This window comes from Parasteatoda tepidariorum, chromosome 8, assembly GCF_982258835.1.
Source record: "Parasteatoda tepidariorum strain Cologne lab strain chromosome 8, Ptep-v5.0, whole genome shotgun sequence".
Taxonomy (NCBI): Eukaryota; Metazoa; Arthropoda; class Arachnida; order Araneae; family Theridiidae; genus Parasteatoda; species Parasteatoda tepidariorum.
Window position 1 is genome coordinate 39,696,671 of NC_141762.1, and position 22,086 is coordinate 39,718,756.

At 26.4% G+C, this 22,086-nt stretch overlaps 1 protein-coding gene across 1 annotated transcript; it reads left to right on the plus strand.

The window, feature by feature from the left end:
* Window positions 1-1,784: 1,784 nt before the first annotated feature.
* udt (protein undicht) lies at window positions 1,785-21,037 on the plus strand. The gene is made up of 15 exons (XM_016075179.4): window positions 1,785-1,915; window positions 2,409-2,595; window positions 4,875-4,936; window positions 5,130-5,222; window positions 5,899-6,111; window positions 7,451-7,554; window positions 7,700-7,805; window positions 8,597-8,813; window positions 10,076-10,140; window positions 11,410-11,499; window positions 11,583-11,822; window positions 13,078-13,184; window positions 13,277-13,418; window positions 15,640-15,770; window positions 19,399-21,037. Exons 1-15 carry the CDS (start codon window positions 1,855-1,857, stop codon window positions 19,414-19,416), a joined length of 1,836 nt encoding a protein of 611 aa, XP_015930665.1. The 5' UTR covers window positions 1,785-1,854; the 3' UTR covers window positions 19,417-21,037.
* Window positions 21,038-22,086: the final 1,049 nt, after the last annotated feature.

Here is a 22,086-nt window from a genome sequence, read left to right on the forward strand (position 1 = left end):
TTTCTTAGAACTAAGAGTATGTTAGCAAAGGCAAGGCTTAAATATTTTAGTCTCTCTCTTTTATAAATCCTTCGAATTTATATATTTTGAAACCCCATGTAATATCGGGGCTATGATAATATTCGATCTTTATACTTTTAGTGTTGTGAATGCTCGCCCGTCAAAAATTGTTAAATGTGTTTTTATATGTTATACATTATTAATATTTTAAACTTTGTTTAAATCATCTCGTATTTTTTTTGTTTGTACTCATTGTGAGACTTGAATAATATTCCACAGAAATAAATTCCAAAGTTATTTATTTTTGAAAAATTTAAAAAGCAAGACTTTTGAACAAAGTATTTCCAGCACTATAATAGTTAATAAAAGTTTAATGTAATATATTTCATGGTTTATACGAAAGATAATATAAATAAACAGGGTTCATATAAATGAAAGCTAAGATAACGTAAGATTAACTAGTGATTAGAAGAAAACGCTACAAACGCAAAATTTAAGCAAGATTAAGGGTGAACATGTATTACAACTACTAGAGAAGTTTCAACAATAAAAATTTTTTCAAAAGGAGAATGTTTTTTCGTATGCTTATTTAAATGTTTGGGTATAATTTGTGGGTTTGTATAGAAATTAATGTATACTCTCATTAATAAATAATGTAATTAATTAATTAATGCAGTATATTCTCATATTTTTACTCCAAAACTTTAATTGTTAACATATAGCAACAAAAAATTCTTAAACGTGCTAAATATCTGCTAAAATAAAATTTTTTTTATCTCTTTCTTATTGCAGCGGATCGTCTCGCCATTACGGCGATAACGAACTATCCTGGAACGCCGGATTGGCGGAACATTCAAAGTTGGCAACCCTGCCACAGAGACTGTTTTTCCGCATTCGGGTTACAGCTTCGACCAGTGTAGCGTCGTAATTTTCACGTTCGTGCTAAGGCACGTGTTTATTTTATTCAAGATGTAAATTTACTAATTTCCTATTTCATTAAATATGTTTAACTTTTTATCTATGACTGGCATATATTAATTTCCTTTTAGATGTTTATTTAACTTTAAGTATTAATATTTAAGTAATTAATTTAATTGCATATGGCTTACCCATGTGCACTTAATTATTTTAAACTTTAAGGAATTTAATTTGATAATAATTTACGAAAATTTTCTTTAATTTTCTGAAAAATGGAGGGGACTTTTAAATGCTCCTAATTATTCAGTAGGACATTTACCCACTGTCAGCAGCACCATGGTCCCAAATTAAATTAATATGGTAATAAGGAAAAAAAATATAAAATACAGTACAAAACTGCCCGGAAATCCGACCGTTCATACCTAACATATCTTCAAATTGCCCAGCCTACAACCCAAGAGAACAACAGCTTGCTCAATGCTACCAATGGCTGTAGGTTCTCTATAGATATAGTTTCTCCCGAATTGGTAAGTGCAGTCAATTGTTGTTTCTTTCGGCAGAACTTAGTGTTTTTGTTTTTTACTGATTTTTTTTACTACAATCATGAACACGGAGACAGGAACATATATTTGTGGTATGAGATATTATTAAAAAAATATAATACGAAAGAAACATGAATTTCCTTCAAATAAAACGTTACGAACAAAAATTTAAAAAAAAAGAAAAGATTTCAGTTAATTTGGTTTAATTAATATTTTAATAACCTCTCATATAGTTTTATGAAATTGCCACGAGATGGCAGAGATGATTCAATTGGAAACCTTTTTGAGTTACAGAAATAGGTAGCTGAAAACGCTTTTGCAATAATTAAGCTATGAAATCTTTCATATAATGGCAACACAATAATGAAAATATTTTTACTGTTGTGTTTACAAAATGAGTGTGATATTTAATTATTTATGTTTGTTAAATATTTTAATCATATCATCAATTACAGGTATGATTGACATTTTTTAAAATGCTTTTTTATCTCTCAGTTCACATCTTTTCTCTGGATAATATCTCGTTTAGAAAAAAATATGAACCTTAGACCGCGCCCACTTTTTAACGTTTCAAAAATAAATAAAATATTCTTCTTCTTATTTTTCTGTAAAACTGTTGTGTGAAACTTCTTCCTATTGTTCCGTTGTTCAGTTTCTGTGATAACATTATAACTAAGAAATTTATTCTTAATTGTTTGAAAATTAGATTATGCTCTCTTGTTATTATTCATACACTTAACTGGTAGTCTTATAAAGACCGAAAGACATTTTTCTTCATTTTATAAATGCCATGATGCGAAAATCACCTCTTAGAAATATTGCTTCGCATATGTGTATTTATGCGTTCATAAGTTGTTTAAATGTTTGTAAAATAATAATTTTTAATGAAGGAATATTTTTCTGACATACATTGACTAAGAGTCTTATTTATGTTCACTTTTTTATTAGTTGTCCATGCTTACTATGATGATGGATATTGCGTTCTTCCTCAAACACTCCATGGTGAATGGTTTTCTCGTGAAGATGGCTTAAACAATTTTATAACAGTTGATAGTAAGTCGATTCAAGGTCGAGGAAAATGCAGAGAAATTTTAGACACCAACAATGATAACTTTACAATTCTTCTTCAGCAAGAGTAAGTTTATTTATCTATCATGTTCTTAAAGATTGTTAAAATATTGGGGATGTTTCCGTGTAACTGCAAGAAGATTTCTGTGGCTGAATATTTGCCAAGCTATGCAACTTTCAGGCATTGGCCTGACGAGAAAAAAAAATTCACAGAAAGGGTATAACTCGTAGCCACCCTCGGGCAAACCTCTACATGTTTTATTTTAATACTTCCCCTTTAAAATCAATTTGGCGTTGCAGATTGCGATAAGTAAATTTCCCCCTAACTACAATCTCTGGGGTGCCAAATAAATTTTAAACTTGCATTCTTTTTATATAAAAAGAACAAAACAAGTAGAGGTTTGCCTGAGGGTGGCTACAGTTATACTCTTCATGGTGGTCCCATTTTGTGATTTTATTATATATTTTTTTAAAGTTTCTAGCTAGCCTGGTAGTTACCAAGCTTTTCTGCTGAGCTTTCCTGGTTGTTGCCAAGGTTTTGCGATTTTTCTGTCTTACATTATGATAAGAAAATCTTCCCAAAATTGGTTTATTTTAGATCACTTAGTTGTAATATTTTTCTTTTATTATATGTTATTTCTATAAATTTTGACTCTATATTTTTATATTGGATTTTTAGTTGTTTGAGTTTTTGAATCTCGTTCGAAGATGTTCTGATGACACCATTCACAAACGCAAATAAGTTTATTCGGTTTTAAGAAAAAAGTGAAGATATTTGAGCTTTCTCTTCTTGTTATAAGCAAGTGATTTTGTATTGAATTAATTGTTCCGAAAACAAATGTTTCATTTTAATTTAAAATATTTTTCTACTCTATACCAATGGTATTTGTTGCTGTAACTTTTTCATGAAAATAAAAATTCATATGAAAGATTCATTTAGAAATTGTGAAAGTGATTGGTGCATTTTTAGCAGTACAATCAAACCAGATTCAGTCAGAAACTTCTCTAAGTTTTAAAAGTATTATTTTTATTGTAATTTGTATTTCTGATGGAATTATCTAGGATACTGGTAAAACAATTGTTAATAATTAAATAAAATAATTAAAAAAAAACTATTGAAAAAGAAAGCTATATATATGATGAAAACAATGATTTTGATCGTTTGAAAGTTGACCAACAGATGTTTGTTTACTTTTTATAATTTTAAAGAATTTGAAGCAATCTCCAAAAGCTCTGTGTCCCATAACTGACCGATTTGCTTACTTTATATATTTGTAAATTAATGTTTTAAATAAATTAAATTAGTGTCATCTTTTAAATTTTTTTTTTAAATGTTAATTTGGATTTAAATTTTTGGCTTTAGGCTTATCAATTCAAACAAAATAAAAATTTGGTTATTTTAGAGTTAATATTCATTTTTGTATTTTATCTTATTTTTTTTTTACTGTATAGTTAAATTTCATTGAATTAAAAGTCTTTGATATAGGTACATCTCCGTTAAAAGAAATTTCCCATTTTTTCCTTTTTATTTGGTTGGTTTCTTTTCCTCTTTTTTAATAATGGCAAGGTTTTTCATCCTCTTTATTCACTGAATATTGCAGTGTGCAAAATTTTCAATCGCCAGCTAGCTATAAGAGCCAAAATCTTTACTGTTTGTAAGTAAGTTTTGTCTTGTAAAATATTGTGCTAAAAAACTACTGTACTTTTTCCAATTTACTTTAGACAAGTTTTAAAAAGGATGAGCAAGTGTTTCAGATTTTAAAACGGGATGTTAAAATATGCATCACTAAAAACCAAAATCTATTAAATGCATAAATGCCTCCCTGCATATTTTTGACACCTTGTCTTTTCCTCCTAAAGAAAAAATTCTTCAATTTCAGATAGAAGATAAAGAAACTATTCATGTAATTAAACCAAATATCTTTAATAAACAATAGTAAATGTTTTGTTATTAGAGACATCAGAATTCAAGTTTAGGTTCGTTTCTATGGTATGGATTCAGATGTTGAAGAAGTTATCAGTGAAGAGTATACATTCAACGAGTTACTCAAATTTGGTCCAGATTATAAAGTTTTGTACTAATCCAGTTTTTAATGCTTTTATGGTTTTGGAAAATTTTGTAAATATAGTCGTCATAAAAAATATTAGTCTGGCTGGTTACTTTAAAACTGAAATTTCATACTCTGATGTAATTTCCAAACATTGTATGCTAAATGTTTTGTGTACAAATCTTTTTCTGTGTTGACTTATGTATGTATTTTTCTTCCCATTTATTCAGCATTGTAAATAACTTTCTAACATTATATGCTGAATTTTTTGTATTTACTAATGTTATTCTTTTTTCAGCAATTGTTATAACTGCATTCGTATATTAGTGAGAACTCTGAATGTGTTGGAGAAAATAGAAAGTAATTATATTAGTTTTTTTTGCTTTTATAAATAAAATGCCTTAGTTATTTTGTCAAGCAATATTAAGGGTAAAATAAATTGAAATCAATATTTTAAGAAATAATTTAGCTAATATTTTATTTTTGAAAACTTGTTTTTATTTTATTAAACAAAAATTTTTTGTTTCATTCTGCATCATTTCCTTTGTTTTAGCTGGATGTATGAGTCCTGAAAACAATGAGAAACCTACTCTCCAATCAATTTGTAAACACTTGGATCCTTATAAAGAGCTTATTACTTGGTTTTGTAAGTATCTTTCAATTGAAACATTAAGAAAAAGTCCTGTCTATCCTGTCCTGTTTGTATTCAGTAAATATTTCTGTAAATACTAATTTTAAAATGTTTTCCTTGAAATCTCACTTATTTATTATAGCCATACAGATTGACTCTTTGCGATGCTTTTCAAAATTTTTAAATTCTCCAAGGGCATTAGAAACAGTGATGTATGCTATAAGTTCTCAAAGAAATAATAAAAATCGGAAGTTTAAAACATGGTTTGTTAATTTAGGAAATATTTCCTTATCATGATCTGCCACGCCAACTACAATCGCCAAGGTGTCTAATTGATTTTAAACTGGAAACATTTTTGTTAAAAAACTACATTTATAGGTTTGCCGGGGGCGGCTACGAGTTATACCCTTCGAGTTGGTACTTTTCTGTGATTTTTTTTATAGTTATTCGCAGGCCGATCCCGGGAAGTTTACGAGAATTGGCGATTATGCTGCCACAGATCACAGTATGGAAATCTTTCCTTTTCTAGAATTATATAAAAGGGAATATTTCATTTGATTTAATTAATATTTTGAGAAGACATAAAAAAATTATATTTATGAATACACATTGTTGCAAGGCAAAGTATAGCAAAAGGTTCTTTTTATTGTGTATGTTCAGAATTAAATTGAATTATAATAATCTGTTTCAGCTAAAAACCCTACTCTAAAGAACTGTCGATCCAGTATGGAAGGAGTTTGGAAATTTGCATACATGAATAGATATTTATTTACTGGTGAATGTGAACATCCAGAAGCTAATATTACTGCGTGTCAGATTCCTGGGAGTCAGTTTTATATTGAAAACCAGCAATTCATCATGAATTATAAACATTGCGATGGTGTGAAAGATACACAAGATGCTGGTAAATGTCTACATTCATTTTTAAAAGTACTGGTTTGAAAAGATCGTGATTGGCTAAATTTTTGTGTGCTCATCACCTTTATTTTAATTTAATAAGTTTTTATTATGATGTCCTACTTCTGAGAACTTATTTCAATTCCATTAATAGTCAGTTTTAATTATCAGAGTTCTAAGTTGTTATTTTTATATCAATTTTGTGATTATTTGTTAAGTATGCCAAGAGCTGACTAATCCAAGATTTTTAACTTATTACCGATATTTGTGGAAAAGTTTAGCAAAATTTTATTTTTGTGAAAAATCATAGTGTTATTATATTATTCTTAGGAAAAATCATAGCATTTCATTATTTTCAGTGAAGAATTATGCTTAAAATAATATTAATAAAAGCAGCAATTTTGATTTTATATTTTAGTTCATTAATTATCAATTTTAATTATCGGAATACTAAGTTGTTATTTTTAAATCTATTTTGTGATTATTTTTCAAATATGCCAAGAGCTAGCTAATCCAAGATTTTTTGACTTAATACCTAATTTTGTGGAAAAGTTTAGCAAAATTTTATTTTTGTGAAAAATCATAGTGTTTCATTATTTTCAGTGAATGCTCAAAATAATAATAAAAGCAGCAATTTTGATTCTGTATTCCAGTTTTCTATAATAATAAACTATTAAGATACTTGTTTACAACTCTTTATAACATAATACTTATTATTTACAATTAATTCTAACTCACTTTACTTTTCAAAGCTTATGTTGCAAAAAGGCCACTCATTTGATGAAAATTTACTGACTCTGATTTTTAATTTTTTTGGGACGGTTATTTACCTATGCTAATCACGATTTTTGTGAAAGAACCAATTTTATAACAACAATCTGTTAAATGATACTAAAATTCACGTGTATTGGGCCCTGTTTGCTTTGCTGTACGAATCATAGTGTTTGTGTATTGTTGTTCACCAAGTTGTTAATATGCATATACGTTTTCTTATTTGAGTGATGTAAACATTATAATAATAAAAAATTAAGCATATATTATGCTTTCAAAATTATATATATTTTTCCTGTATGGGTAATAAATTATTCATTGTAAAAATAACTTTCTCAAATTAAAAATAATCTGCGTAATAATAAAATTGCAAAAGAAAATCTTTTTTATAAAATATATAGTTGAGCTTTTAATGGTGTATGACTCTACTCTGATAAATTGTTTTTTCCTTCTCTTCACTTTGTTACTTAATAAAATTAATAACGTCTGCTATTTAGTAAAATATGCTTATGATCTATAAGAATAAAATGCTAGAATGATTCTGTTTCAGCTATAAGTTGTGATTTTGTTTTCAGAGGTGCAGTACAAGTGCCTTGGTGATTGGTATATTGGCAAAGATCATTATTGGGCTGTCTTGAATGCTCGAGAATCTAGAATAGAAGAAGCCTATCGTTGTTTTGTGAGTAAAAGAAAAATGGTTTAATATTTTGTAAAAAATTTATTTTGAGACGTTTTTCAAAATGCTAAATAATTTTTTTCTATATTATCTCTTATGTTTTATTGTTTAATAGTGATAGGAAATTGAATGAACAATTGTTTTGTAGATTGCTAACAGAGATGATGATTTCTATATATCTTTGTCCATAACAGCAGAATGCAATACTTTAAAAACTGCTCAAAGTGGTCCTGAAAGATTACATCTAAAGCCAGGTAATTACAACATAAGTAAAACATAACTTTGAATGATAAAGAATGTTAAGTTTTTGAATTTTATTCATTTTATATTTATAAATTAAGAACCTTAAATGATGGAAAAAAATAATTTTTATTACTGCACATATCCTAATTATATATATATTTTTTGTTGAAAAATCTGGCCACGCACCCTGTTGCAATTGTTTCCTATGTATTGACACTTAGTAGAAAATGTCAATTTTAATTCATTAATTCCTGTTGACTTTTTGTTATTTGGGTTTATGGAAAGACATTTTAAAATTACAACAAAAGAACAGATGGTTTCACATGATTTTAAAAATACTGATTTGGTGATCAAATGCTGCAAAATTATTCTTGTTGATTTTATTTATAAGAGTGCAGAAAAGAAATATTTTCTTAAAATATGATATAAAGTCCGAATGGAAATCATTCTTTTTAATAAATATATTGAGCTTTAAGTTATATTGTAAATAATTTATTGATGTATTTTTAAACAGTCTGAAAACAAATCATCTGTGATTTATTAGTTAAAACCACCTCTATATAATCTTATAAGAAATTCTTCTGACCGTAATGCACAAATAGTTGTTGGATAAAGTTTCAAAGTAAGCAATAATGATAAACAGGTTTTTAAGCACATGTTAAAAAATTTGGTGCAAATTTGTTGAGATTTAAAGATTTGTGTAAGAATAATTTTTTTATACCTAGGGTATCTTTTAGAATAATGCAGAAAAATATTAAATGGCTGAAAATGTTAATAAAGTTGAGAAAACTTATTATTTCAGTTAAGGCTGAGTATGTTCCACCTCGATGCAAGTTTTATGATAATTTCACTGGAATCTGGATGAACACTGCTAATTTTGATGCTGAAGTAGTTATAAATGCAACACATATTGTGGAACGTTGGAAACCTGATACTGGTCGAATTAAAGAACAAGTTTATGTCTGCCATGAAAGAAGAGATTCACGTTATGTCTTGGCAAGAATGGGAATCAATGGATGGTAACATATATTCTACAGAAGCTTCTTTCTAAATTTAATTTAATTAATAATTTTAGCTCCTTAGTTAATGTAATTCGTGTTTAGGTTCTCTTGCATTTTACTTATAGAGCAGGAGATCTTTATAATCTGAACTTTGAATTATGTGTTTTATGAATCATTAATCATATCAAATTTAAAATCAAATCATGATAATATGTATGTTGAACAGGTCCATATTAGTGCTTTAAAATTCTTTTTAATTACTAATGCTTTAAAATAGAAAAATATGCCCTTGAATATTTGTTATTTACTGGAAAAAAAATTGGAATTATTAAGAGCTTTAGGATTAAAAACAAACAAATTTATCAATTTTGGTTTGCTTCTAGAGGTAGCAATGTTTTTGCAAATAATTCCTTTTTCAGGCTATGAACAGTCAATAGTTTTCATTCGATAACAGAAATTTTTTAAACCACAATTTTCATTGTTGATATTAGCAAAAATAATGTCTTTATGGAAAATTGAAGTTTATATAATTTCATCATACAGATCCGTAACTGAATATCTGTTTTGCCCAAAATGATTGACAATTTGAAAAATCAATGAAGGAAAATTGGAAAGAGATTTAAATGCACCATTTTCTGTAAACTGGTTAGGAAGCTAAATAATTTATTAGTACTAAGTTAATACATTATTCATAAAGTTTGTCAATAGATGGTGGGGTTAGCTGAAAGAACTACAAAGCAATGTTTTCAGTTGCATGTCAGATCATTCCAACTGAAAATTTTAATTGTTGTTGCAAATAGTGAGTATTTTGAATACAGATTTACATTGATTTATAGTTTTTCTCAGTTGGTTGCGATCATGATCTTGGCAACTAATTTTGAATTTTGGTTAAAATGTACAACTAGATTCACTAGTAAAACTGAGCAAATCATACAATTTTATCTTTTTTCAATTTTGTTTAACTGATTTTTCAAATTTTTGTTTTTTTGCCAACTGGTGATCTATGATGTTTTGCATCACTGCGATGTCTTACATAATTTATTTTATATATCTGTTCTAAAATCCAAATTATAAAAAGAAATATTATATTATTAACATCATGTATTTATCTATCTTTTTTTTTAAAAAAACAAAATCTGAATCTAATTTATATGTATTAAAAATTTTTTAGGGTATGTAAAAGATTTTTATGAAGATTATTATAATTTTCTTGTTTGTATTTTTTTAAAAATTTTGTTGCATTATTCATTAATTCTTAATCTTTGAATAATTTTTTTCAGTCAAAAGGATTTCATGTGCTTTGATTTTTTACCTCGTCATCATAATATTATTAGATATAGGAAAGGTAAATGTTCCACTTTTATTTATTATTAATTAATTAGTTATATATATATTTCAATATTTTAAATATTAAAACTAAAATAAAAATTAAGTTTCCCCTGTCCTTTGTTCAAGATTTATTTTTATGTACTTTAGAACAGAAATTTCATGCCCTGCATTAATTAAAGTGTTAATCAGACTAAAACAGGGTGCGTAACATTTTTAAAAAGTGCTTAAAGGTGCTTATTTTCAATTTTTGTTTTTTAAAAGCCCTTAAAGGTGCTTTTTTCATTGGATGTTTTTAAAAAGTGCTTAATTTTTCCTTTTACAAAATGAGATTCTTCCTTTACCATGTTGATTTTCACTACAAATTATGCAAAATGACACAGTTCACATTGTTCTATTCAACGTTAGAAACTTGCTTCGCATTTTTAATAGTTGTCAACAGAAAACTTACAATTCTAGGAAAAATATGGTAGTTTGATTTAAAATACAATCTAATATAATAAATATAATATTGCGATTCATCTTCATTCAATTTTGAAATATTATATCCCAATTCTTATAAGAACTAAGTTATTTCTTAAACTAATTACTATCAAAATGTAATATTCTTCATCGGTAGGTAATTTAATTATAAATTTTAGTTTTAAATATTATATTAAATATGTATGGTATATAAATTGATATCTTGATATTAAGTTTTTACCCTTAAAGGTTTCAGGGTTTTTTCCTTTGTGTTGTAGTTACCCCTGGACATTTTGGATAGAATTAAAAACATTAATAAAATTTCATTGTTTTTTTATGATTCTTTTGAGAAAATTTTGATTTTCGAATAATGTGCTAAATTAATGTGTGCTTTGACCTCAAAATCAGAATAAATGTTAGGTTTTTGACATATTTTGTCGCATTTCTCAAATTTTCATTAAATTTTCTTTATATGCAATAACGAAAAATTAATTAAAATTATTGCAATGAAGATCTTATTTTCTCTTTTGAATTTGAAGCTATATGATAAAAAATTAACTCATATTCTTAGGTGAATTTTTGGCTAATTTCCTTCATTTTTTTTTTCCTTCAGGGATTGTGCTATGTAATATGTTACTGTAAAAACATTTTTTTTAGGTGTTTATTTTTGTTTTGTTATGTATAATTATAGTGTAGCTTTTATATGTTTTGTAAAATGATTTCGTAAATTTTTTTATGGTTTTAGTTGGTTTGTTTTTCTTTGATTGACTTTAATTAGTGTAATAATTAACTTTATATCTGGCTAAAATTCAAGTTTTATTTGTAGGAAAATCTATGATGGTAGATGATTTTTCAACTGTATGTTCCTGGACTATGTTTCCAAATAAGCAACAGTGGCGATATGACATTTTAATAAGTGCGTGAAATATTTTTTTCCGAAACATATTATGTGCCTAAAATATTTATTGTTATTTAAGTAATTTTATTTTTCATTTATAGCAAAAAATCCAGTTTCAATAAAATGCCCCGTTGCTGGAAAATTTAAATTTGAACAAAAGGGAGATATCTTGTTTGAAACAAGAATTAGAGGTGGTGTTACTTCAAGTCCTCGTCCTAATGTTAAGTGTCAAGACATCATATCAGACTTTTCTGTCTGTGATGCTGATCAGAAAATTATTTACATTGATGCAGAATATTGCATATCAGTAGATTATTTTGGGAGACCTGTCGATATTTACAGTAAGTAAACTTGCTTTTATATGTTGCACATTATGCTAATTTGTTTCATATTTATATGCTTGTTTATTTCAATTATGTGTGCTTGTTTTGTAATTGTTTTAATAAACAGTATTGAACTAAATTTTTTTCTAATGATTTCCAATAATAAAAGCTGGAATAGAAGCATTTTAAGCTTAAAATTTATATAATTAGCTAATTTTAATTTATGTAAAACATTGGCTTTCTTGATTTATTTTAGTTTTTCATATTACATTATATTAGTTAAGGCCCTTATTATTATTTTCTTATAAACATTCATTTAAGACAAAAATTTGACTTTAGATTGATATCTGATTGTAGCTTTTTCAAAATGAAATCTATTATAAATATTTCATGTTACAAGAAGCCTGAAAGAATGTTAAAAAAAAAAAAGCATTTTTTCCCCAAAACTTATGTTTTTGAATTTATGTTAGAAATATTGGTTCTGTGAAATTATTTTCGGCATATAAGGCTACTATAAAGGCTATTTTAAATCTTACCATATTTTCTTGCATTGATATAAAGTAATTCTAATGACAGCTTTAAAAATATTATTACAGACCTGTTTTCCTCCAATCTTTTTTAAATTTTTATTTTATTTTATATATAAATATATATCTATAGTAATGAATTTAAAAGTGTTATTGTATTTTAATTTTTAATTCTTCTACTGGCACTACTGTGCATTGCCAGCTCTGGTTATCTCAAGCAGCTTGTTTTATCTCGAGCCATCAGATGCTAGTACTTTCCATCGATTAACCTCCTCACTGCTTTTCAACATCATCTAACCATCTGTCTCCTTTTTTTAATTTCTGATTTTTGAGAAGCTATTTTATTAATAAGGATATTGTTATCATATCTACAAATATGTTTAAGCTATCTCATCTGCTGGATTTTTATTATCTTCACTATATTTGGTTTTCTAAATTTGTTGTATGTAAGTTGTAAATTATTTTCCATATATTTTCCTTGAACTGCACCAGAAAATCTTCTCAAAATCTTTAACTTGTAATTAAGTAATCTATTTTATTTAGATTTATTCAAATATATAATGTATTTTGAAATTACTATATTTTATTAATTATGATTATTATGTACTTTAATTTATGAAACTAGTAGAATCATACTATTCTTAATTGCACATATTTTTCAATATGAATTATGTAACCTTAAAAAAATTGTAAATTAGACGATTTCTTGATTGTAGATTACCCCTATTTCCTTTTTTTTCTGCTAGGTGAGCCTGATCACAAAATGAAGTGCATTGGGTTTTGGAAAGAAAATTTGAAATCCTATTTAATAACATATGATGAAGAAGATGCTTATAGCAAATTTAGATGCTGGGTAAGTGTGAAGATTGATCCGCCTTTAAAAATGTTAGTCATGCAATCATTCTGCTGACTCAGATCTGTAAATATTTTATTTATATATGCTAGGTGTATCAGAAGGCTGATTTAAATCGTTTGTTAATGTCAGAGTCAGTTGGTGCTTTTTGTCATATAAAACAAGATGTTTCTAGTTACAATGCTTCTGAAGGAGCTCAAGTTTCTTTGGTTATGGCAGAGTATGAAAGAGAACGTAAGTTTTTTTCTAATGTTCATAGTGATGTGGTTTTTTTTTCTCCTTAAAGAGAGCCAGACAGTATTTGTATTTATTTTGTAAGACCTTCTGTTAAGGTGTAATAATTTAAATAAGTGTTTATTTGTTTTAATTGCATAAAATCATAGCTTAATAATTACTCCAAATTAAAACCAAAATCTTTATAATTTTAGTTTTCACATTGTTTTATTAAATTCAAGGCTTTAAATTTCCACATGCAAATATATATAGCATAGATGGCAATTACATATATTTTACTCTTTCTTAAAAGCATTATAAAGAAAAAGATCCTGTTTTTTTTCTGTAAGTCACAGCTTTAGTATAAATAAATTAACGGATTTATGCTTTTACTGCTAATTTATATATTTATATAGATATTTATATGAATTTTACCTTAATTCTTATTATTGAAAAAAAAAAAAAATGTTTTATAAGGCATTTAATTTTGCAGTTGATTGGCATATGTGTGTTACAATATATTAGTGTTTAAGACACATATCAAAGTTAAAAGAATAACGAATGCCAATTTTTTTTTAATAAATAAAAAAGATTATTCAAATTAAAAATTCCATCTAATTAAATTACAGAACCACATTATCATCAAGTCAATGTAGGGCAGTGTAAAAAATGCTTAATACAATATTTTTTCAAAGTGTTTTGAATATTTGATTTCAAACACCTTTATTTTGGTTCTGTTTGCATTATCAATAGTGGAACGTAAATACAAAATCATATATTTCAAAAAACCATTTGACTATGTAAAGAAATAAAACAAGTTTTTCTTGATACTGCAAAAACAGTCTTATAATCAATTTGCAATGATAACGTAAACAAAAGTCTGAAAAAAAGATCACATGACAGAAAATCACTTGACATTCCATATTGATTATCAATTTCTCATTTGTTAATAATTATTTTGTTTGTTTTTTTGTCCTTTGAAGTTTTCTTGTCAGTTTTGTTAAGATTAGCAGACTCCAATATTGAAACGGTTATTCTGTGCTTTTTCTGTGGTTCCACTGTAGATTTCGCTTTGCAAAAAATAGGCCTAAATAAAAAAGTAAATAAATAAATAAGAACTCAATCAATTCAAGGTTTAACAGTCAGGAAAATAATCATTTTCTGAGTTACTGATCTAAAATTTCTACTTTAGTTTAATTTGTGGTGGTTTGATCATGTATATTTAGGTCTCTGACAAGTAAAATATTTTGCATTTTTCCTGTTGAATTTTTTATTTTATGAATGTGTTAATGAGATTCAAATTGTATTTCCTAAATAGTCCACATCCAGGGGTCTGTCCAGGCCGAATTTACTACCGTTTAGCGGTACCTACACAAATTCAACTTTAGGAAAAACGGTAGTTTCACAAATTCAATTTTAGGAAAAACGGTAGTTTCACAAAATACTTTTTCTTAAAATTTCATTTTTTTATCCCTTAAGAAACGATAAATCTATATTTTTGTGTTGATTTTTTAATATGATTTTTAATTTTTCACAAATTACGTCTAAATTTTCACAAAATAGGTACCTGTCAAAAAAACCTAGACAGACCCCTGACATCAATTCCTGGAGTTCAATACCTTTTGTATTAGCTGTTTTCTTAACATTACTTTATGTGAAAATTGATTTTACACTTGTACCATTTTCCGAATTATTAAAGCTTTAGTTTTATAAGTTGTCTACATAGCAGATATTGATAGAACATGAAACTAACTTGCACATTTCAGTTTGTTGTATGGGCAATTAATATAAAAAATAACGTTTTGAATCAAATTTATACTATTCAATAGAATTTATATTATTCAATAGAATTTATATTATTCAATAGAATTTATACTATAGAATTTATATTATTTCTCTTGTTTTTCAAATGCAGTGAAAACATTGTTCTTCATTTCATTTAATGCAAAATTGAAAGTACTTTTAAATGTCTATTTATGTTAAGTAATAGTTTATAATATCTTATACTATATTAATTGCAATATCTTTTTAACACTTCGTCTTCTTTCTTGAAAATAGTTTTGTTTGTATTGTATCAAAAAATATCCTGATCTTTATTTTCAACTATTAAGATGCTTGATATAACTAACTAACATTTTCAAAAAGTTTCTTTTTTTTTATTCTATTATTACTCTACGAATATGTTTTTGATAAAATATAGGTAAAATCCTTTACCAATTTGAATACATTAATATATTTCCAGATGATGATTGCCCCATGTACTTTGATGATGGTACAGATCCTTATCGACCAATATCAGAACAAGTAATGGTGTTAAATTTGTCTGTTAGGAGTTCCCTACATTTGCTGTTATATTTCCTGCAGTTTTATGTGGTAAGTTTTGATTTCATATAAAAGTAATTGAATTTTAAGTTGCCCTCATTAAACAGCTGCTTTTGTGAATAAGTTTTCTGAATATCATTGAAATGTTCTTTAACATTTTTTTGCTACTTGTGTTAATGGTTTATGTTATAAATATTTATGTGTGGCTGCAAAATTTGAAATCTGGCATTCTATAGGGTGTTGAAAATTAGTTAGAAAGTATGAAACTATTAAATATTTTATGTAAACTATTACAGTATGATATGCATCAAGCATTCTATAGAAAGCTGGTAGTTCTCCTTATCTTACATGCAAGTCACTTGGGCAGAGATTTTTTTCCTTTGTTTTGCACAGTCACATTTTTCCTGAGATTACACCATTGCATTCGACTTTCATTGATGAGTTTTATCCCCTTCCCCCCCTCCAAATTAATAAATAAAATTTCTCCTTTTCAAAGAAAGCTTCCCTTTTCACATTCAGGAGAGAAAAAAAAAATTAGTTTTTACGCTTTTTTCTGCTGATGTAGACGTGATTTAAAATTACATTCACATGGTTTCAAAGCATACATTGCGATTTGTTTTTATTCAAATTAAGATTTCACATTGTGTTTCGTATTTTCACAATTTTATATTGAATATTGCATTTTGTATTCACATTATTTAAAAGCGACTATTATGATTGCTGTTCAGGTGACTTAATAATTATAAACCAGAATTCATATTCACACAATTTTGAAATCAAGCATCAAGATTCGTTTTAACGTGATTTTAAACTCAAACATCCAGATTCATAATCAAACAATTTAAATAAAATCACGCATCAATATTTTTTATTCAAGCATTAATAACATTCTGTGGATGAATGCTTCCTACTTATTTTTTTATTGCTTACATTTCAGGTATTTTTTGAATTATTTAAAATGTGATTTTGCACATAACACTTTTGGATTTCTATTTTCAGCCATTTGGCTTTCTACCAAACGCATCCTTATGGTATGAACCAATATAGTTTTGTAAAAATAAAAACTTTTTAAAAACATCTGTGATTTTAAAACAAATTCCCCCAAAATGGGGTGGCAACTAAAGGGTTAAAACTAGTTGCTTGCGGAAAGTTTTTCATTTTATTTTAGTCTGGTGGTCCGGTTTTACCAGGGCTACTAAAATTTGACTTGAACAGCCACAATATAAATTATAGGTGGTCCCTGGGACCAGAAATGGATCTAAAGAGATGATATGCTGTTTCAAACTTTTGAATATTGGATTTAGTCTTTGTGATTCAGTCTTTGTTTTTGTTACAAAAAAGCATTTATTATATTGTGAACATTAAATTATTGCAATTTTTTATATAAATTCACTTTATATTAACTTGAAAAAAAATCTAATGAAGACATTTAAATGGATCAACAAGAATGCATATGGACTAGTAATATCTTTTAGTTACTACTATTTCCCGTACAAAAAACGTAAGTTTTTAATTTCTTCGCATGTTAAATAAAATTAAATAAAAATGGTTGTAACTATATTACAAAAGTTTTTAAAAATTATAGTGACTAAACATTCTATTTTTAAAATCAAATAAGAGATTACATATTATGAATTTTAAACTCCTAGATTTTGAAAGAATTGTGTGATTGAATGGTTACTTTGGCTAGGATCCACAAAAATCTTTTTTTCCTTGAAGTATAAAGTGGTTTCTAAAATATTTTTAGATTTCGTTTTTCTTATACTCAAAGGTTTTAAGCTAAAATCATTTTGTTGTATTTTGAAAGTAATTTCCACCAGTTATCAACCTTATGTAAAGAATGGTAGGTGAAAAATTAAAAAGCAAAAGAAAAGACACCTCAATTTTTATGCACATAGTCTTCTAAAATCTTAACTGTCCTTTCCTTAGTGACAGGAATACATACCTGCCAAGTCTTCTGCATTTTACAACTCTCTTCTGTTTCGCCATACTTTCTCAAAAACCTCTGTATTTTTTGAAGAAATTTTAAGAAAACTTTTTTTAGTGATAAAATAATGGCAAAAATACTTATTTTTTTCCTCAACAGATGGCGCTATTGCCAGTACTGCAGTTCATGCACAGCCATACTAACCAAACCATAAATAGTGGGACTGCTTCTGTGAGTCATTTATTCAGTGAATCGTTTTTTCTCTGATAATGAACTTCGTTATTTACCTACAAGCTAACTCTTGAACAGAATTTTGATAAAAATTTCCTATGCAAAGCCAAATCAACTACTTATGTAAAAATTCTGTAAAATAATGCTAATTACTTAAAATTATGAAAATTATTTTCATGTTGAGTACTTATAGCTTAAGTAATTCTGAATAATGGTTTAAAAAATCTTTTTCAGATTAAGATTTATTTTCATATTTTTTACTTCATTAAATGTGAGTGCTTATATAATTTCAAATTTTGACTTTTTGACTAACAGGATTATGCATGATGCATCAAAACTGTACACGTAGCTCAAAACATGATGCTAGTAAATTCTCCGTTATTTTATTTCTCCAATGTTGGCAGGTATGGGAATAACTTGGAGAAAGTTTAAAACAAAATATTTTCCTCGCAACAAATCGGAAATTCATTTTTCAAGATATTAGGATTCCTTAGTGACTACAGTTTTTTGAAATCATAAATAGACCCTAACACTGCTTCGCCACACAGAGCTTAATGGTGCAAGGTACATGTTCTAGCTTTTCTTTCAATATGATAACAACCATTTTATTTATCAGGCTTGAATCCAATGAATTCTCTTTTTTTTTTGTTGGTTCATCTTATCCACAAGCGTTTGTGCTAAACATTATAGACTTTGGCACCCCGATAAAAATGAGTTGTGGTTTATATACATACTTTTGCATTAAAGCCAAAGGTTGAAATTTGTAATAATTATAATAATACAGTACAGAACCCGTTATCCGGAAATCAGAAAACCGGAAAACCAAAAAACCGGAACGAAATTCAATACATTTTCTCGCCGTTTTTTAAAAAGAAATTTTTTCCTCATAAGATTTTACGATTTTTCTTTCTTGTTTTACCTTACCATCATTTTGGAAATAATCATTAGTGTATTACTTCATCGTTTTTTCTTATTTCTAAGATTATTTCCATTTTTTTTTTTTTAGTTTGGTTTAACTATAAAAAAACGGCTTTTTGTAGCGATTCAGAAAACCGGAAAAATCAGTTATCCGGAATAGCGATGGTCCCGACCGTTCCGGATAATCGGTTCCCTACTGTACTTTGAAAATTTGTAATAATAATAATTATATAATATTAATATGTTTATTTAAAAGTTTGGTTCTCATTTTTTACTGAGCATTAAAAATATGCATCACATGTCTGTTTGTTCAAGTGATTTTTATTCTCCTCTGTACGAAATAAATTTTCCATTTGCATCCATATTATGTACTGCAATGCAAGCAGAATAATTGTTTCTTGGTTGTAATCTTTTCATACTTTATATTTTATTTGGTTACATTAAAAGTGAATGAAAACTCAGATAAGTATATGAGACTTTCATTGGGAGTAGATGGTTTTGCCAGAAAATTTTATATGAAAGTCAGGATTTTCAAAAATATCTATCTGTATATTTGTTTATATTGCTATTTTTTATTTCTAATATATGTTTTTCTCTCTCCAGGTAATTAGGTTGGTTTAAAATTACAGAATACTTTGAAATTTCATTTCAAGTAAAATTCCGTCCTTGTATTGCGAGTGAAAACTTGAAGATGTGCTTTCTTTGAAATCAAACACTTATAGTATTAATTGCAAACTGATTGAAATCTTTGTGATTTTCATTTCATAGTATAATTTGCATGCCTTTCATTATAGAGGATTTTTTTTCATATTGGCTAAAAATTCAAATATTTGATTTAATATTAGTTTTGACCACTGCAAAATTTTTTAAACATATAACTTGTTTGCATTGAAACATACAATTATCATGCTATGCTATTTTTATGTCACTACCATAATAAGAATCATAAAAAAGTGTCAAAGTTGACAGCTCTGTTATAATGGGACTGAAAATAATTAAATAGGAAGCCAATCACTATTTTATAATTCAAAACAATTTTTAAAGGTGATTTAAATAATGAAAGTGTTCATTTTTCAAATCTTTTTTTTTTTTAAGAAATTTTATTGGTCATTATATTTCATGAAAGAAACTAGGTAATGGAAATAAAGTTCATTTTATTGAATATAATTTCATTGAATAGCCATTGATTTTGGTTTAAAAAAAATTATTGAAAAGTAAATATTTAACTACTTGAAGTAATTCCATAAATAATTAATGATTATGTTAGTAAAGAATAAAAGAAAGTCTTCTAGAATTATTTCAAAAGAAATTCTTAGTTAAACTTTTGTATCTCAAGTTACCTGTTCTGGCAGTATAATAATTTACTTTAATATTGCTTAGATTCCCTTTTATTTTAAATGATTTATTTTAAATAACTTAATGAAAAATTTAAAATTAAAAATTTAATGAATGTTTAGTAATTATAAAAAAAATTAATGTACCTTTTATTGAAACTCTTCTTCATTTTGTATTATAATCAAATGCTTTTTTTACCTCTTCGACTTTTTATTCATTTTTTTACATAACTCATTGTGTATACTCATTTGGTTCATTGTGAAAATTTCTCAATCTTTTCATTCTGTTAAACATTCCATTTTAAAATGTTAGTTGTTTTGTGTAATTAATTGATCCTATTTTTTTTTTTTATAAACAATCCTTTTTGAGCTTGAAATTTTGAATATCAAAAACTTTTAAATATTTTTAATGAAACCTAAATAATTGTAAATAAAATAAAAATGAAAAGTTTAAAATATTTTTTATAAGCAAATATGTTATAATTAATGTGTATATTTGACTAGTCATTATTATCCTTTTAATGATTTGATGAGCATTCATTCAATGCTTTTACATGTTTGTTATAATTATAATTTTTTTTTTTTTTACATTCTGAATCTCAACATTCTCCTTAGTTTTAATTCTCGAATCTCTATAGATCTATGTGATACTTACCTTTTTCATTGCAAAATGTAAAATTTTTGTATTGAATTTATCTCAATTGGAAAATCAAATTACAAATTATATTGTTGAACGTTAAAGAAAAATGTTTAGAGTTTATATGTACTGTAATATTATCTATTTCCTACAAAAGAAATTAGTAATTAAAGATTGTTTCGACACACATTTAACAGAACGTTTCTCAACTGCTCTCACATTGTGTGTGAGTAAACTGTGTCAAAATGGTTTAAAAAAAAACAAAGAAAAACTCATCTAATATATAACAGCTAATAAGATTTAAATTGCCCCCTAACAACTGTTTATGAGCAGAAAATGAATGGGAAGTCCCTATTGGAGAAACCACAAATTACTAATTTTCTTAACTGAGAAATGAAAATTCCTAGTTAATGATGTATATATATATATTTTTTTAAAAAGAGGAAGGAAATAATTTTTTTCTCTATGCGATTTAGTGAATAAACGAGGAAATGCAACATTGGTTTCACGTAAAATAATTTGGTTCCTCTAAATTTTATTTATATAAGTGGGTTATTCAATTATCCGATAAGTAATTAAGTGGGAACGACTGTATTGATAAATAATGTAAAGACACTCTTTTAAAAATTATTTAAATGTATTTGTTTACGTATTATTTTAAGTCTCTACAAATGTAATTTTATGTTTTATAATTATAAACATTGTTTAGTTTTTGTTCAAACTGCTTATTTAGAGTGAATGTATTGAAAGCAGAATCCAAGAAACTCAAATAATGGATTAGGATCTTAAGAATGAATTGATCTGTTATTATTTTGTGTATGAGCATTTTTTGTTTAAAATATCTGGTTTAGGGTTTTTGTAAACAATTGTTAAATCAAAATTATGTGTTTGGGACCTGGTGATTTATTTAGAATTATTTTACACTTTTATAGCAATTTATTTTTATGTAGAACTATTTTTTTAGATTAAATGAGTTGATTTGATTTACTTTGTTATTAAAATTTTATTTTGTTATTCATATTCATAATTCAATATTCTAATGCTACACTGAATGTAAGTGAAATTCATTAAATTATTATTCTTTTAATTAACTTATTTTATCTTTAAATATGGATAATGGATCAAATTTCTTTAGGTTTTTCTAAATTGCAGCTTTTTTTCCTCAAACTAAGTTTAAGTACATATAGTAGCATTTTTTGTTGTTTACTTTATCTAGGGTATTTTTTATATAATTTCATTTCACTTCTATTAAAAATAATAGTTAGTTTAGATTTTATACAAACTATTATATCATGTTTGGGACCTGGTGATTTTATTTAT

What these genes read in the sequence shown, in the direction of transcription:
- udt (XM_016075179.4), top strand. Translation starts at nt 1,855, where the DNA reads ATGAGTGTGATATTTAATTATTTATGTTTGTTAAATATTTTAATCATA. An exon ending in GAGACCTGTCGATATTTACA is followed by an intron (nt 11,823 to 13,077) that starts GTAAGTAAACTT and finishes TTTTTCTGCTAG; the next exon opens with GTGAGCCTGATCACAAAATG. An exon ending in GGCAGAGTATGAAAGAGAAC is followed by an intron (nt 13,419 to 15,639) that starts GTAAGTTTTTTT and finishes ATATATTTCCAG; the next exon opens with ATGATGATTGCCCCATGTAC.